The sequence below is a fragment of the Mchenga conophoros genome, linkage group LG19, assembly GCF_057382185.1.
Source record: "Mchenga conophoros isolate Kocher_MC1m ecotype Shallow Benthic linkage group LG19, M_conophoros_male_GT1.1, whole genome shotgun sequence".
NCBI classification, from domain to species: Eukaryota; Metazoa; Chordata; class Actinopteri; order Cichliformes; family Cichlidae; genus Mchenga; species Mchenga conophoros.
The window spans coordinates 13,105,461-13,118,676 of record NC_140544.1 but is presented as its reverse complement, the minus strand read 5'-3'; the positions used below and the strand labels follow the sequence as shown (position 1 = coordinate 13,118,676).

Sequence of the window (13,216 nt, the reverse complement as noted above, 5' to 3'; positions counted from 1 at the left end):
CATTCATCGGGCCCCAATATGCCCAAATATCAAAGAGAAATTAAAAATGCATGCCGTGGAAGAGTTCGGGTCTTAGTAGGATTGCACCTTTAGTGCAGACTCTAGCTTTTCACTGTACTGGTCCATAACTTGATAGGATAAAGAAAAGGTTCTGTCTTATCAACACAAAAAAGGGAACTCTATATTAATAAAAAATAATAAAAATCTATCATTAAGCTATGGTATGTCTGCCTTCCTGTGACATTTAATGTATCGCAGCAATGTGAGCATGGGATCCAAAGTGATAAAACAAACTAAGCACCAAAGCTGCTTACAACCTGCAAAGTTACATAATCGGAGTAAGGTGAGCAGTAAAAGCACACGGTGGACACTGGAATAGAAATCACGCATTCATTATCCGCATTAACAGTGCGTTAATGTGGTTTGTGTGAGCTCTGCTCCGAGTTGTAAAGCACAGGCGTGCAGCAGCGAGACTGCAAACCAAATGACAGCTCGAGTTCCGTGAAATTAACACACACACACACACACACACACACACACACACACACACGCACACACACACGCTCGGTCTGAATGAATGTCATGCAGTTTAAAGAGCGGAGTGGAGCTTTCCTTTCAGCACCACCTTTACAAACAGAGCAAGCGCCGCTTCCAGCTTCCTCCTGCCTCTCTTCTATCACACTGCAAAGGAAAATTACCACCTTAAAGAAAATTAGAAAAACAACTTTCACTGCTTCCAGCCGAACCAAGCACTCATCTCCTGAGCTCACGAACACTTTTAAGCAGAGGCAAATCACCGCTGACACGTATCATTTCCAGCTGAAGTTAATTAAAAGGAGAGGAGAGCCGTTATTGGCCTACTTACCATCAATCGCCATGATGTTCTGTTTTGGCTTCAACCAAAGTGGGCGGTAAAGAAGGGGGAGCGGCCCACTGCAAGGGTGAGGAAAGGGGGGAACCCACGGTGTGGTACAGTCCGTGAGATGCTCGGGGAGGAAGCTGAACGTCTGCTGCACAAATACCACACACAGCTGAGAGGATACAGGCTGAATCATATGATCAGGAATTCTATTACTTATCAGAGTTTTGCTAGTCCGCTTAACATGACTAATTAGATTATATATATTAATATTATTCAGATCCTGACACATCTGAATCTAAAATCTGTTGTGTTAATATAAATTATTCTGGTTCACAAGACATTATAGGGGCTAAAATGGTAGAATGGGATCATTTAATTGCTCTGCTTGTTTATCATACCCATATTAATTCATTTGCTTCTATGCAGATATACTAAAATGTTCATCATCAGTCATTTTTATGTGAAAGCAGCTAATTCCTTTCATATAAAAATGACTGACTGCCTTTATTGTCACTTTGGGCATCAAGTATCTGCCTCAAGGTTTCTGCAGGAAGAAATCTCGCTCGTCTGCGTCTGTTAGCCGCAGTTCACTGCGCAGCTATTACAATAAAATCACAGACTAACAAATATATGGTAGAAAACATATTTGCGATTGAAAATATCAAAGCAGCACACAGGTCGCACAAGAGTGCCAACAGGGACTTTGGCTCAGGCGCAGTTCAATTCAGTTTATTTATACGGCACAAAATCACAATAACAGTCATCTCAAGGTATTTTATTTTGTAAGGTAAAGACACTAAATAGTACAGAGAAAACCCACTATGACCACCTATGAACAAGCACTTGGCGAGAGTGGGCAGAAAAAACTCCCTTTTAACAGGAAGAGACCTCCAGCAGAACCAGGCTCAGCGAGGGTAAGTTTGCCGCGACTGGATGGGGGAGAGGGGAGGAAGACAGGACTGCAGAAACACTGTGGAAAAGTACCAGAGATTAATAATAACTGATGATGAAATGCAAAGTTGTGTATAAAACAAAAATGGCCCCAAGTTAAATCCAGAATATAATGTAATCTCCTTCTTCCTGAAGAATTTCAGAATTTCTTCTTTCATGTTTTATGTTCTGTTGTCCTTCTCTCTATGCTTCTCTTTTGTCTTTTTATCCCCTCAACTGATGCCAATCTGAGTGTGGTTCTGTTAAAATGGAGTTCTGTCTTCCCACTGTTGCCATAGTGCTGTTGACATGGGATCATTTGATCACTGAGGCTTTCTCACTTTGATTTGAAGGGTCTATTTTAAAGATAAAGTAGATATAAAAACTGAAATATACAGCTCTAGTGATAACTCCAGTGATATCAGTCTCTCACTCACTCTCATGTTTTCATGTAACAGACACACCAGCTTGTTTAAGCTTCTTAAAAAATACCTGAAAATGGAAAGACCTTTTTCCATAGCGTCCAGCTTGAACAATAACTTTCTTTGATTGCAGCTGAAGGTCCAGTTCCAGTCCAGCTCCTACACCATCCCACTCCATGTGGAGTCACACATGCAGCCACTGGAGAGTCTTAAAAGGTGTTGTGGTAGAAATACAGAGGCACGCTTTGGGATGTCCTCGCCTTTCTATGATGCAAACAGAAACTTTCTCTGCAGCTTGAGCAGTTTAGATTATCAGATAGTGCACTGAGATCATCGGTTATTGAAAATTTATCTATTGCAATTAATTTTCATTCATACCCTGCTTTGTCTTAATTTTATCTTTAGCAATAGAAATTAGATTCAAACTAACTCTTTTTTATAAATATTGAAAGTTGGTTCATTTTGTTCATTGCTGAGACATGAAAGCAATGTCAGTTTTGTGAGCTTATTCTAGTAAGCCGTGATGCAGACTGGTTGTTGGAGGGCTTTTACAACCCACTTACATTTAAAACTAGTTGGCTTGGAACAGCACTTAATGTGATGGACCCTGCATGGCGATGGAAATGCAGTGAAAGTAGGGAGGTGCTGTATTGGCAGCTCCAGAATTTAGTTAAACAGTAAAAAGAAAAAATCCCTCCTACATCTTTTCTTAAGCAGTGCTGCTTAACCTCTGATAGGTTTGTAGCTTGAACCCATCCGCTGGAACGTTAAAGGCAATATAATTACACTGCAAAGCAAGACACAAGTAGGCAAGCTTCTTCATGTTTCTCGTGCACGGGAGAGAACCGGACAGGCACCGTTCCTTCGCTTGACCCCAGTTGCTCTCGTCCGTTCTCCCGTACCACTGTTCTTTTATTGAGGTTACATGAATATGCATAAGTTCATTAACATATGACGTCTACATACACACAAAGAGTACCTTGCCTGTGTGTGTGTGTGTGTGTGTGTGTGTGTGTGTGTGTGTGTGTGTGTGTGTGTGTGTGTGTGTGTGGACTGCTGATCAAAGGGTCAAACATCCTTGGTCAGGAAGAGGGTAGCCTCCCCCTCACCCTAGATGGTTCATCCTAGATAACACGGTGAGGAAGTCCTGCAGTTCATCTAAACAAAGAGCACTTAGACTAGAACAGACGCAACTACGTTAATCCTACCATAAAACAATAAGACACGGTATGACCTCTCATGCTCCCAAAGTGCTGTCTAATACACACAAAGTTTGCAGACTATCAAGGATCAAAACCTCTACCAATCTACAACTAATTACAAAACTCTAAGCATATATAAGTAAATATTTCTAAGCATAAATGACAATCAACAATACAAATCTAACATTTCCCCCCTTTTTGACCTTTATGCTTGAAAAGTTCCCAGGTATGAATACCTCATGTCTGACAGTTTCAATGCAAACCTTTTTATACTCAGCATATGTCAAATCACCCTAAATTACTGAAAAGGTACACAGTTTAACAAATGTATTAGCAGTTATCCCATTCCTCATTGATCTCATCTCATGGCAAACTGCATCCTATGAGCAAACAAAGAAATTGTTAATTTAATAGTGAAAATAAGAAGATAACATTTCCAAAAACATCTCAGCTTGGTGGTGCTTCCTCCGGGTGTGCACATCACATGTCTCTCTGCAGAGTGGTTTAAGCTCTGCAGGGCGACATGAATGTCTCTTCCAGTTGTTTCCATCACTGTCCATAGGACCAGAGTCCAAATGTATGTAGAATAGACATTCAAACATACCAGTTGGTTTTGTTGTTCGTCAACATGGGTCTCAGCTATTTCCAAGCTGCAGACTTCTCAGCACTCTAGTTTTATGGCCTCTTACCAGCCCCCATCACCTGACTTCAGACCTTCGTCTTGTGAGGGGGATATTTATGACTCCTTAATTGTCCACGCTCTGCAGAAAAAGCTCTCTGTGGAAAGGGTGCTGGGTTCCGTCATCTTACTGCTGTTATGATCCCAGCAGCCTTCAGAATGTCATCGTATGCACAGTACAGTGGCACAGCGTTAGGTGATGTTCATAGGAAACTGCTGTTATCACCACCATAGCTTCTGGTTCCTGTGCTTTTCACAGAATCATGACGTCATCCTCGAACTCCTTCTGCGCTGTCGATGGAGCTTGGCACGCTCCCCTCATCCCTCGAGTTTTCATATCCCAACGCTGCTGAAGATTTAAGGCAGAGCACGTCGTACACCTTAATTGTCTTTCTCAGCGTCAATATTGAATGTTTCATTTTATTTAACATCTTGCTGTGGGAAGTCTCCTCTTGATCTCCTGGAAGCTCAGTAGCACAGCTCTCTGTGTGATGTCTGCTGTGCTGAAGATGATCTCTGATCCTCCTGAAGCCTCTCTCCTGGCCTCAGCTCCCATCCTGTGGACGATCCTCTCAGGCACTCCTTCTCGTCATGCATAGTCCTGATTTTGGGCCTGCTGGATCTGTCTCTCTTAGGTGAGAGTTGTCATGTGTCCATCTCCTCTGCCTTCCTCCTGGTTCAGCTGTTTCCGGCACCAGCTGGGGTCCTATAAGGATGAGCGTCGTAGTCAAGGTAACCAAGAGGGTCCTGGTCGCACACAGGTCCGTCACGCCTCGCACTTGGTTGCCCTAGAGTTGATCAGAGGCTGGAGATTGAAGTGCGAGCTTACCCTACGGGGGCTCAATCAGCACTCCCCCCTCACCACTGAAACAACCAAGTGTGAGATTTCTCTATTGTGCTGTCTTGAGGGTGCCGGGGTTTCCTGGGACCTCGACCTCTTGCAGTGGCTCTGATAAATCCAGGAGGGTCTCTCGCTATTTTGCAGGCAGTTAAAATGGTCCTTGCTGTGGCTCCAAGGTCTGATCTCATGATGGGCCCCAACCAGCTTGACCTTTGACCTCAACCACTGCCTGGTCCTGTCAGCTATGCGCTTCTCACTGGGCCTCTGAAGATTTCTCAGGAGATTACTGCTGCACCTGTATTTCCTTGCTAGGAAGACAAACTATTTGGAGAGTATGTCAACAATCATCAAACCACATTCTTTAGTTCAGTGAACTTCACTTATAGGCCATCAAAGCCTCATCTGAACATGGGTGCACCACTTGCATAGGTTTAATATTTGTAAATAAAACGGCTAATCACACAAATCACTGCAACAATAATAGTAAACATTGCTTAATGTTACTCCTTGGACCCCACCTCTTGCCGCATGGACACACCCATGCGCCAACACACCAAACCTGGATTCCTGTCTTAAAGAAAAAGATTAGCTAGATCATATCCCAGGCAACATCAGGGCATCTCCTCCTCTGGAGCAGCACCACCCTGGACCTATAATCCTGCAATAAAAATGTTAGTGTGTTTTGCATATTAAGTATGCTTAACACCGGGCTCTCCCAGGAGCCTGCATACACACCATCATGGCCTGGAAAGCAAAATCTGGAAGTAAAATCAAACTTCATACCTGTAAACAATTGTATCATAAGAACAATAAGCATTCAACATCAGCAAGACAAGTGTCATGTGCAGGTTTTCTCAAATCAGTAAACTACAATTATTTTCATAAGTCGCCTCAGACATGGATCATCCCATGTACTCAGGCAACATTAATGTAATCGGTGACTGCTCTTAAGCAAAGTCACTCCACTTATATATTACTATGGGCTCAAAAGTGGCCAGCTAATGAGCCCATATCAAACTATCCCAGAAACACTGTATCTCTTATTTGTTCTTCTCATGTCACTTGTCCGCTTCTGCCGAATCCTCTACACGCAGTCATAGAAAAACAAACATTAGCAACACAGTGACCATTGGTGGTCAGACGCAGGTCGACAGGTTCCAGAGGTGCCATAAAAAGACCATAAAGTTAGCCATCTATAGCTGTGGAAAGAAGTAACACCAGTTCTCAACACAGGAAATTTCACACATGTTATTCACATTATCAAAGTAACCTTCACATTTTCCCATCAACACAATGCAACAGCATCACCACTCATAACCTGTAAACACAGTTTTCCTCACACATAAACCCAGAAATCCTGTAGTAGGAAAAAACATCAACCAGTTGTCCTGGTATAAATCGCATCATCAATTCACATGAAGAACTGGCATGCTGTAAGAAAAGAAAATGCAAATATTAGCGCTTGCGCAGGCGTATGCATACTTTGTCACAGTTATCTCTGTGAGCAACACAAGCCTATGAATAACACACCTGATAAATGCACAGACACAGAAAATGGCATTTAAAAGGTTAAATCATCATGCAACCTCGAGTGTTGCTGTCATCTTTCTGCTCCTGTAAAAGGAAACACATGGGTTCATCTGCACCTTTGTCAGGTGGGGGTTAACTTCACACAATCATGTTCAGTCAGTCAGTTATTTTAAAATTCTTACTCATTCACTCAGTGGTTCCTTCTTTTGCTAATTGTGGAAATTATCATCGCATTCGTTTCCACGCTCAGCAAAACGACGTTATTTCAAAAAGAAAAATAATTTAGACTGGATTTCCTCGTTGAATCCTTTTTGGGGGGGACTCTCATTTCCTAATTGTCCCAAATAAGTGGCTTTCTCCTGAGCCCATTTTAAATGTGGAGAAACTCACTTGCAACAGTTGTCTTGACGACGTGTAACGCTTTTAATTCCCGACTTGCAGATCTGCTCAAAGAAAAGAAATTCACAAGCAAAAATCAGTGCTTGTTCAAAAATGAAAAATAAAAAATAACAGAGATTATCAAACCAAACTTTCAGTGCACTGTGAAAGTATCAAAATAAAAAGGCCTTGTTAAGTCATGACACAAACTCCTCATCAACTTCACAACAGGAGAAGAATCATCAGCTAGATTCACTCCAAACCAACCGTCAGCTGCACAACACACCACACCACATAACTATGAGTTTAATCACCAGGTCTGTGCTCTTCACTCATTTAGGCCACAGATCTATTTTATTCAATTTTTCCTTTTTCCCTTCATCATAAAACATGTGACATGCTGTCATGCACTTCACAAAAGAAGTTTGTTCTGACGTATTCAGAGTTGTGTATCTAAATACAGGATTCACTCGCACATCAAAACAGGAAACTCAGTGTTTTAGAGTCTCCACTCTAACAAACTCCAACACATCCCATTCACTCGTGCTAGAATTCAGTCACCTTTCATTAATCTAAAAACCAATCAAATAATTTGCATATCGGCTATTAACCCACTAAGTTGACAGGACGACAGAAATGCATGTTCAAAATGTTATCACTAAAAGAGAATTTCCCTCATACAGTAAATTTAGTAGTAAACTTGTGCTGCATCAATCAAGCAGGAAGCTTCTCCCAATTTACTATATTAACACTAAATTTATTATCTGATCACTAGTTGGTCAAACCAGAATCTTTTTTCCCACAAAAGTTTAAACTGTTGTCCTGCAACCTAGAGAGTCAATTTTTTGCATTGGATAAATTCAGCATTTGATAACAAGTGTCTGCTAAATTGACACTATTTTAGCACTGATGAAAGATAACAAGCTAATTTTCATTGCATGTGTGTTTGTTATTAGGCAGGTTTAATGCATGTCTGTGGAGCTGCATATCCAACAGAGCATGTTCTCTGCCTTTCCTACACATTTCTCTGCTATTATTTGATCACTTCTTAACTAATGTGCTATGAGTCCACTGGTTTTTGCATCACACGAGGTGACTTGGACAAGATGATAAACAGACTCACACGCTTAAGATGTTGTCTAATCTTCATAAGCTCTCTTGTGTTTGTGTTAGTAGGGTTAATGCATGTTGTGCTTGTGTGTGTGATTTTGTATATGTTTCTATTTTTGCAGTGTTTCAGACTTCTTCACAATTTTCCAACTTAAGCAGTCAGTTTTGTTTTTCCCAGGTTTGCTAACCCAAATTTTGATTTCCCACATTAAATAATTCCTATGTGTTCTCACCTAGTCTTCTCACTCTGTTGTCTTCTCACTCTGTTGTCCTCTCACTCTGTTGTCCTCTCCCACTTCAACAGTCCAACAGCCGGCAGTTCTCCTTCAGCTTTGTCCTGTATTCCACTGTCTCTTCTTGCCATTTTACTCCACAGGTGGCAAATGTCAAACTCCAACTGTTCAGTTCTCCTCAAACGTTTTCTTCACATGCACAGTGAAGTCACAGCCTGTTGTAAACACAGTGCCATCCATCCGATCAGTCAGGATGATGGGTTTGCTCTTCTTCTCTGATGCTGTTTGTCCACATTGCTGCTGCTTTGCTGGGACTCTTTGCTCAGGACTTGCTGCTGTCTCTTTATCATGTTATTGCTTTGGAGCTGCATTCCTTGTCTTCAGGGAGGGGTGAGAGCTTGCTTGCTTGTGAGGTTGAGAGACACATGGCGCTGTAAATAAGTCAGCCAGAAACTTGGCCTGCATGTTTCCAATGATGTTGAAATATAACTTTCTTCCGACTGCTGCATGTGGAAAATTGATTCAGGTCTGCTTTTCACCTGAAAGTGACAAACTAAGACATTTTCATTATTATCATCGCTGCTTAATCAACACACATCTCTCTCTCTGTTTTTGTGAACAATCCTTTCTTAAAAGCAAAAAATAAAATCGTGGTTGTTTTTGGCTGATCAACACAAAACCTTTTCCCTATGATTTATTTTTCATCTACAATATAAATTCTTCCTCTTTTTCATTTGCATAAATAAATCACATGGCCGATGATACCATGGTGATCCATAAATATAATCACCAGTTTATTAAATTATTTTTAACCCAACAAAACAAATAAACAAAAACATGATGCTGATGCTACACACACACACGAGTCAAGGTGCAGGAAAACTGCTCACGGGAACGCTGCACACTCTCTGTTTCCCCCTCTTTGAGTAGTTCCCAGACAGCTCTTGATCTGATAATGTGTAGCTTGCTCATCAGCTCAGAAAAAAAACTGCAACGCAACATCACACAGTAGTTGCATGCTCTGCCCACAGCGGCAAAGTCTTACACTTTCATATTCAATACAGCTTCTCCATCATGTACTTTTAGATGTGTCATACGGGGTTCAGCATATTAGTTGTTTTCACAGGTGTGCTCCATATCTCAACAATGGCTCATAACAAGACGACAGTCTTTCACACAGGTCAAGTGCCTCTATGCACTTCATTAGTTTAAATATTTACCTATATCACTTCACCTCACATGTCACTGTACTGAATTTAAGCAACCACAAGCTTAATGTAGATTACTTTTAACAACTATCCACCTCAATTACGTCTATGGTCTGGCACACAGGCTGTTGTCGATCAGGGCAAGCTAAAGAGTTAACATTTTGTGTCAGCTGCCAGGAGCAAAGTCCAGCACAAACGTCTGTCTCCCTCCAACTCACTCTTGGTTGCTTAGAAACCCATGATAACAACAACAGTCGGTGTCACAGACCACGTGTTCTGCTCCGCACACACTCACACAACAACAACAACAAAAACGACGACGACAACAATGACAACAACACAAAATAGGCCTACTCCGGACTCACACCGGACCGCTCGGGACCCTGACCCAGTTGTGGGACGCTCACCCACTCGCGCGACAAAACCCAATGAAGGGACGCTCGGGACACACACCCAGGGCGATTTCAAAACCGGACACTCACCGGACGCTTGGGACCCTTGGGCGATTTAACCAAAACCTCTTTTTCGGAACACAAACCCAGTTATCGCTCCACAAAGCAGCGAACTTCTCAACGCCTCACAAAATGGCGGAGACTGCACAACGACACGGTTATAGAGTCGGCCTCTTCAAACTTACTTGGCGTTGCTTAGCGTGTAATATCAGCTTCGAATCCCGCCGATCGCCATTCATCGAGGAGAAAGATAGACCGCGAATCCACAGGAACTTCCTGGCTGACGTCAGTCTTTCAGCGTGTCCCTCCTCCCCTCGGTGAATGCGATTCCAGGGCTCCGGCTCTCGAAGGACCAATTAATGATAGGTTTGTAGCTTGAACCCATCCGCTGGAACGTTAAAGGCAATATAATTACACTGCAAAGCAAGACACAAGTAGGCAAGCTTCTTCATGTTTCTCGTGCACGGGAGAGAACCGGACAGGCACCGTTCCTTCGCTTGACCCCAGTTGCTCTCGTCCGTTCTCCCGTACCACTGTTCTTTTATTGAGGTTACATGAATATGCATAAGTTCATTAACATATGACATCTACATACACACAAAGAGTACCTTGCCTGTGTGTGTGTGTGTGTGTGTGTGTGTGTGTGTGAGTGCGTCTATGTGGTATGGATTGACATTTGACCTGCGCTGTACCTGGGCTCCGGGGACATTTCGACTTTTTGCTGTGTATTCATGTGTCCCCCTAAAACATGACTTGTAAATGCATTTTTAAGTGTCTAAATAATAATTTTTTCTACTTCTTATGAGGTCATTATTTATCTTTTGACCTGTATTTGCTTAAACTGTAGTGTAAATTCATTTATTAAACTATAATTAAAAGATTTTCTGATTTTCTTAAAAGTCCACCTATACCCCTCACCTGATTTTTGTGTATTCCAGTGTATTGCACAGCGACGTTTCGAGTTAGAGTGGATGTGTGTAGGTACTGCAATTTAATACACATTTTCAATACACACGGCCGGAAGTCATTGTGATTGGTAGGCTATATATATAGGCGGTACCTACAGGAAACGGCGCCACAACTTTCGCGCGCGTGCCCTTTAACAAGTGTATGTCGACGGCAATACGAAGACGGATTAAAAACACAAAGGTAAGCCTTTTTTAATGTAAAATGCACCATGACTTTAATACTATATGAAATTATAGGTGCACAGGCCTATATTAAACTGGTTTAATTTATGCTTTATGGACTGTTAGTGAGTCTTTGAAGAAGTAAAACGGCCCCAGCGTTTGTCATTGAGTAAATAAAATAGGGCTGACGACTAACCGCGTCAACGCGATAAAGCGGGCTAACCCGTGTTAGGATTTACTCGGTGTTAAAGCATTATTGTGGCTTAAACGTGTTAATGCCGACATCGCGACTAACGCGATTAACAATTAAACCAGCGCAGTCTGAGTCAAAATCCCTGATGTCGCTGTTAGCTAATTTCGGGCAGTTTGTCCAATGTCTGTCATTCTGCTGACAGCCCTAAAATAAAAGCAAGGGTATAAGTGTATTTAGTCGTGTATTTATTTATATGCCTGAAGAAAAAACTTCTTACAGTTTTGATACCTAAGCTTTCTCAGTACTTGTATCACTCTCTGCAGTCGCCATTACAGAAATGTCACATGTCGCCATTTTGAGTACTAGGCCTTTAACATTTTAAAAGAAGGCATAAATTAGCACTATGAATAAGTCAGCTGTGTTTATGCTGTAAACTACACTACTGCTAGTTCTGCTACTACTGATGATGATGACAATGATGACGATAATCGTAATACTTTATATGCTTTGGTAATACAGCCAATCGTACAGGAGAACATGCGAAGGAGACGCATTCCTCCACGGGAGGATGCAGTCTGTCATGTTTCTGCTGGAAGGGACAAACTGGGACTTGATATCCACTACATAAATGCCTTCAAAGGTAAGTTGGTCTTTAGTTTGGATTAGATTTGGAGTTTGTCACTTTGTCTTTTGTCACTCACTTGGTATGCCTCTGCAATTCAGGTCGGGGCATTTTCACGACTGTTCCATTCCAAAAAGGAGACTTTCTTTTGGAATACAGAGGTAAACTCATAACAAAAGAAGAATGTGAGCGGAGACACAGAGTTTATCATGACAGCCTGAAGGTGTTCATGTTTGAATTCAAGTTTGATGGAAAACTCTGGTGGTGCGTATTATATCAGTGTAGTTTGATTAAGATTAAATGACACATTGCTTTTGATTTATGAAAAAAAAGCTTCCTAACTAACTAGTTAAGCTAATACTTTTTTGCCTAACCCCACAGTGTGGATGCATCTCAAGAAGATGGGTCATTAGGCAGACTTGTCAACGACAACCACATCAGTCCAAGTGCTAAGATGAAAATATTAAATATCAATGGAAAGCCCCATCTATGCTTATTTGCAAGCAGAGACATAAGTCCAGGCGAAGAAATAGACTATAATTATGGTGACTCGGATTGGCTCTGGAGATGCAAGGTATTTCTACAATTGTACTTTTTGGAACTGATAAATTGCATACCCTAAGCCATTTTTACATTTGTACCTACTCAAATTGGCTTAACGTGACTTAGGGCATCTAGTTTTTCACTGAAATTGAGTATCACCTACTGTGCCTGGGGTAACTATAGCAATGCAGCCGAGCATCCAGTGATATAAATGCCACAGCAAGCATGGACGTCAAGGTGACAAAATGCCTGCTGCTCAGTCTATACTTTAGTGTTCAATTCAGGGATCACGCTGTTAATTTTGGTCGCTATTTCAAACATTTCAGAGTTTCAAAAATGATGGCTTGGATTTTCACGAAGGAGGCGCACTCATAACTTATCGAGTGACACCATTGACCAGCCACCTGTTGGCATTCAGTCTATGTCAAATTTTCTGATCACTTTGGATCACTTGGAACCTTGGTGCAGTAGTTACTGAAAAACTACATGGTACTATAACCTACTGGAAAAACAGGGGTAGGTACTAATGGAAAACAGGCAATTGTGATGGCTGCCACATCAAAGCCCTCTAAAAGCACTAAAAAAATATCAGCAGGTATGCAGAAATAAAAAATGGCTTTCGGTTTCTAAATTTTAACAGTGATTGATGTTTAATGTGATTCTACACAGCAAAATCTCCAGTGTTAAATTAACACTGGAGAGTGTCTATAAGGGTCCACACCTCTGAGTGTTAAATACAACACTGTTGAGTGTTAAATTAACACTTTTGACAGTGTTATATGTTTAAAAGTAACCTAGTCAGTTTTGAAGATTAACAATGGCTAACACTGAGCAGTGCTGATTTTCTAACACTGGAAAATAACTCAAAATGTTAGAAATAT

At 41.5% G+C, this 13,216-nt stretch overlaps 1 protein-coding gene and 1 long non-coding RNA gene across 6 annotated transcripts in view; one reads left to right on the top strand and one right to left on the bottom strand.

Annotated features, from left to right (window-relative positions):
- The window catches only part of syt14a (synaptotagmin XIVa), a 54,054-nt gene extending 53,138 nt beyond the window's left edge, over positions 1-916 (bottom strand). For 2 of the 4 annotated variants that reach the window (XM_085257148.1, XM_085257150.1), the window contains exon 1: positions 866-916. In XM_085257148.1, the coding sequence (XP_085113274.1) occupies positions 866-878 (13 nt within the window). In that variant the 5' untranslated portion in view covers positions 879-916. Of the gene's footprint in view, positions 1-625; positions 672-865 lie in introns of those variants that run through there. The other 2 variants (XM_085257149.1, XM_085257151.1) reach the window with 2 other exon arrangements.
- A 9,528-nt stretch (positions 917-10,444) lies between these two features.
- Positions 10,445-12,679, top strand: LOC146551870 (uncharacterized). 2 transcript variants are annotated; one of them, XR_014889948.1, is made up of 4 exons: positions 10,445-10,996; positions 11,690-11,810; positions 11,894-12,056; positions 12,174-12,679. It is a non-coding gene; the product is annotated as an uncharacterized LOC146551870 (long non-coding RNA). The 2 variants fall into 2 exon arrangements; XR_014889947.1 differs by having other exon boundaries at positions 10,445-11,810.
- Positions 12,680-13,216: the final 537 nt, after the last annotated feature.